This window comes from Myotis lucifugus, unplaced genomic scaffold (genome assembly GCF_000147115.1).
Source record: "Myotis lucifugus unplaced genomic scaffold, Myoluc2.0 scaffold_157, whole genome shotgun sequence".
In the NCBI taxonomy this organism is placed as follows: domain Eukaryota; kingdom Metazoa; phylum Chordata; class Mammalia; order Chiroptera; family Vespertilionidae; genus Myotis; species Myotis lucifugus.
In genome coordinates, this window is record NW_005871205.1 from 3,146,969 (window position 1) to 3,149,904 (window position 2,936).

At 65.2% G+C, this 2,936-nt stretch overlaps 1 protein-coding gene across 1 annotated transcript in view; it reads left to right on the forward strand.

Annotated features, from left to right (window-relative positions):
• Window positions 1-2,776, forward strand: part of ABR (active BCR-related) — a 179,066-nt gene extending 176,290 nt beyond the window's left edge. Inside the window, exons 20-21 of the mRNA XM_006095561.3 lie at window positions 1,682-1,816; window positions 2,649-2,776. Of these exons, the coding sequence (XP_006095623.2) occupies window positions 1,682-1,816; window positions 2,649-2,758 (245 nt within the window). The 3' untranslated portion in view covers window positions 2,759-2,776. The remainder of the gene's footprint in view (window positions 1-1,681; window positions 1,817-2,648) is intronic.
• The last annotated feature ends 160 nt before the right edge of the window (window positions 2,777-2,936 follow it).

Here is a 2,936-nt window from a genome sequence, read left to right on the forward strand (position 1 = left end):
AGAGCCCAGTGGGAGGCGGAGGGGAGATGGTGCTCCAGCAGACGTGTAGCTGGCAGGCCAGCCCATTGGGAGGCGCGGGGAGATGTTGCTCCAGCAGGCGCAGAGCGGACAGGAGAGCCCAGTGGGAGGCGGCGGGGAGATGGTGCTCCAGCAGGCGGACAGGAGAGCCCAGTGGGAGGCGGCGGGGAGATGGTGCTCCAGCAGACGTGTAGCGGGCAGGAGAGCCCAGTGGGAGGCGGCGGGGAGATGGCGCTCCAGCAGACGTGTAGCGGGCAGGAGAGCCCAGTGGGAGGCGGCGGGGAGATGGTGCTCCAGCAGGCGCACAGCGGACAGGAGAGCCCAGTGGGAGGCGGTGGGGAGATGGTGCTCCAGCAGGCGCAGAGCGGACAGGAGAGCCCAGTGGGAGGCGGTGGGGAGATGGTGCTCCAGCAGGCGCAGAGCGGGCAGGAGAGCCCAGTGGGAGGCGGCGGGGAGATGGTGCTCCAGCAGGCGCAGAGCGGGCAGGAGAGCCCAGTGGAGGTGGCGGGGAGATGGTGCTCCAGCAGGCGCAGAGCGGGCAGGAGAGCCCAGTGGAGGTGGCGGGGAGATGGTGCTCCAGCAGGCGCAGAGCGGGCAGGAGAGCCCCGTGGAGGCAGGAGGCCCTCTCCATGGAGAGGCCCGATTAGCGAGGGAGGAGCCTCGGCTTCTACCTGCAGTCGGGTGGCGTGGGCTGGACCATTTCCGAGTCCCTGTGGCAAGGGCTCTTCCTGCACTTTCTCATATGGTCCCCTCCCCTCCAGCCCCTACCCACTGCTACAGGTAAGGGAACTGAGACTCAGAGAGGTCAAGACACTGGCCCAGGCTTGCCCAGCTAGTAGGTTTTGAGCCTGTCTTAAACGCAGATCCTTCCGACTTCAGAGTCCAAATTCCTGGCTCTCGCTAGCTCCCAGGCTCCTAGGGGTGCAAGGGAAGGAGAGACTTTGAGCCTGAGCTGGCTGGCTCCCCTCCACCATCTCCAGGGCCCCAAGTGCCTTCTGGGAGGGGCATTGTTGTCTGTGGCTTTGACTGAAAACTCCTCCGTGGTAGACCTGCCCTTTCTAGGTCTCCTTCCCCCATCTCGCCAGTTCAGGCCTCAGCAGCAGCACCCCCCCACCCCCTACCTCCCCACCCCCACCCCCACCCCCCGTAGTCGGGAAAGCAGAACTGGCCGGCCTGGCAGTACCGATTCCAGGGGAGCTGAGAGTGGGTGTGGGTGTCCCTGGGCGGCTGCCAGGCAGACGCATTCGGGAAGCCTGGGCTGAGGGGCTGGGGACACGCTGGCTCCTCAGTGCAACCTGGAGGCTGAGGCTTCGTTGGAACATGGTTTTCGGTGTAAAAATGTGCAGTGCCTTCCAGCGCAGGCTGAGCAGTGGGGAGGTTCCAGCTGGAAGGAGGGTGTGTGGCACGTGGTTTGGATGTGGCTCCAGAATTCTGGATGATGAACTCTGCTCCCCCTCCCCCCTCCCCCTCCCCCTCCCCCTCCCCCCATGGATTTGAGTCCCAGACCACCTGTGGGCACTCCCTGTCTGGGGGAGTGGGTGGGGGCACCCCTGGTAGGTGAGGGATGGGTGGGGAGTGGAACAGCCGCACCCAACCAGCTGAGGGCTGCATGGGAGAGGTGGCTCGGGCCCGTGTGGCCCCTGACCTCGCACCTCCTCCACAGATAACAAGGACATCCTCCTGATGCTGAGTGACATGGACATCAACGCCATCGCTGGCACCCTCAAGCTCTACTTCCGGGAGCTGCCCGAGCCCCTCCTCACAGACCGACTGTTCCCCGCCTTCATGGAGGGCATCGGTGAGGCTCCGGGAACCTGACGGCCGGGCTGAGCCAGGCCTGCTGACCAGCAGAGTCAAGAGCGACATAAGAGCCGGTGGCTTCCCTTGTTCATCGATCTGCTCAATGCACCTGAGTAGCCAGGGGGCAGGGTGCGGTCTGCTGGGGCCTGAGCCAGCGGCTGGGCCCTATCGCACCTGCCTCTCTCCCCTCTTGTCCCGTGGGCTGCCCTCTGTGCTTCCTCCTTGGACAGTGACCCCCTTGCTTGGAAACCTGGGTGTCCAAGGAAATCTGCCCCGCAGTGGGTGGTCAGGGGCCAGCGCCCCAGAGCTGTGGAGAAGCCTGGTTAGAGCTGGCGTGCACTTGAGGTGGCTGGTGCCATGGGTGGGGAGGCAGCGGAGGGCCCTGGCCAGCAGGGCTCTGGCCTCCACCCACCGGGGCCAAATCCAGGCCTGGTGCATCCCTCCTGCCTCGTCTTCCCCTGGGGCAGGTCAGGGCTCCAGCCACCAGGAGAAATGAGCCCCTGGAAGGCACTGGCTGTGCTCCAGCATCTGAGTGGCTGAGACAACATCCACGCAGTGTCATCCTTGTCTTAAACTTTGCCTGACAGACCGGGGTGGGGAACGGCATCAGCCGCAAAGGCCTGTGCAGTGAGGGGAGGCGGGTGTCTGCTCCCCGCCAGCTGCCCCCTGGCTGAGTAGCAGGTTGTGGGTGGGGCCTCCTAGAGGAACTGGCTGTTCATAGGACAGCCGGGGCTCCCCCTCGGGGCCTGCAGCCTCCTGACCACCAGGTGCTGGCCAGGGCCCCCCAGCCTGGGAGCCAAGCCCCGCCCCAGCCCTGTCTCTCCCCACAGCCCTGTCGGACCCTGCTGCCAAGGAAAACTGCATGATGCACCTGCTCCGCTCCCTGCCCGACCCCAACCTCATCACCTTCCTCTTCCTGCTGGAACACTTGAAAAGGTAACGGACGGTGTTCCGGTCGGGGTGGGGGCAGGGAACCCAGGGCAGGCACCTGCTGGAGAGGACACACCCGCCGCAGGTCCCACCCCGTGGGTGCCGGCCTCTGCTGGGCCCTCCGCAGCAGGGTGAGAGTTGGCTCTTCAAGTTTTCCCCCTCAAATTCTGTTTTGAAAAATATTCGGG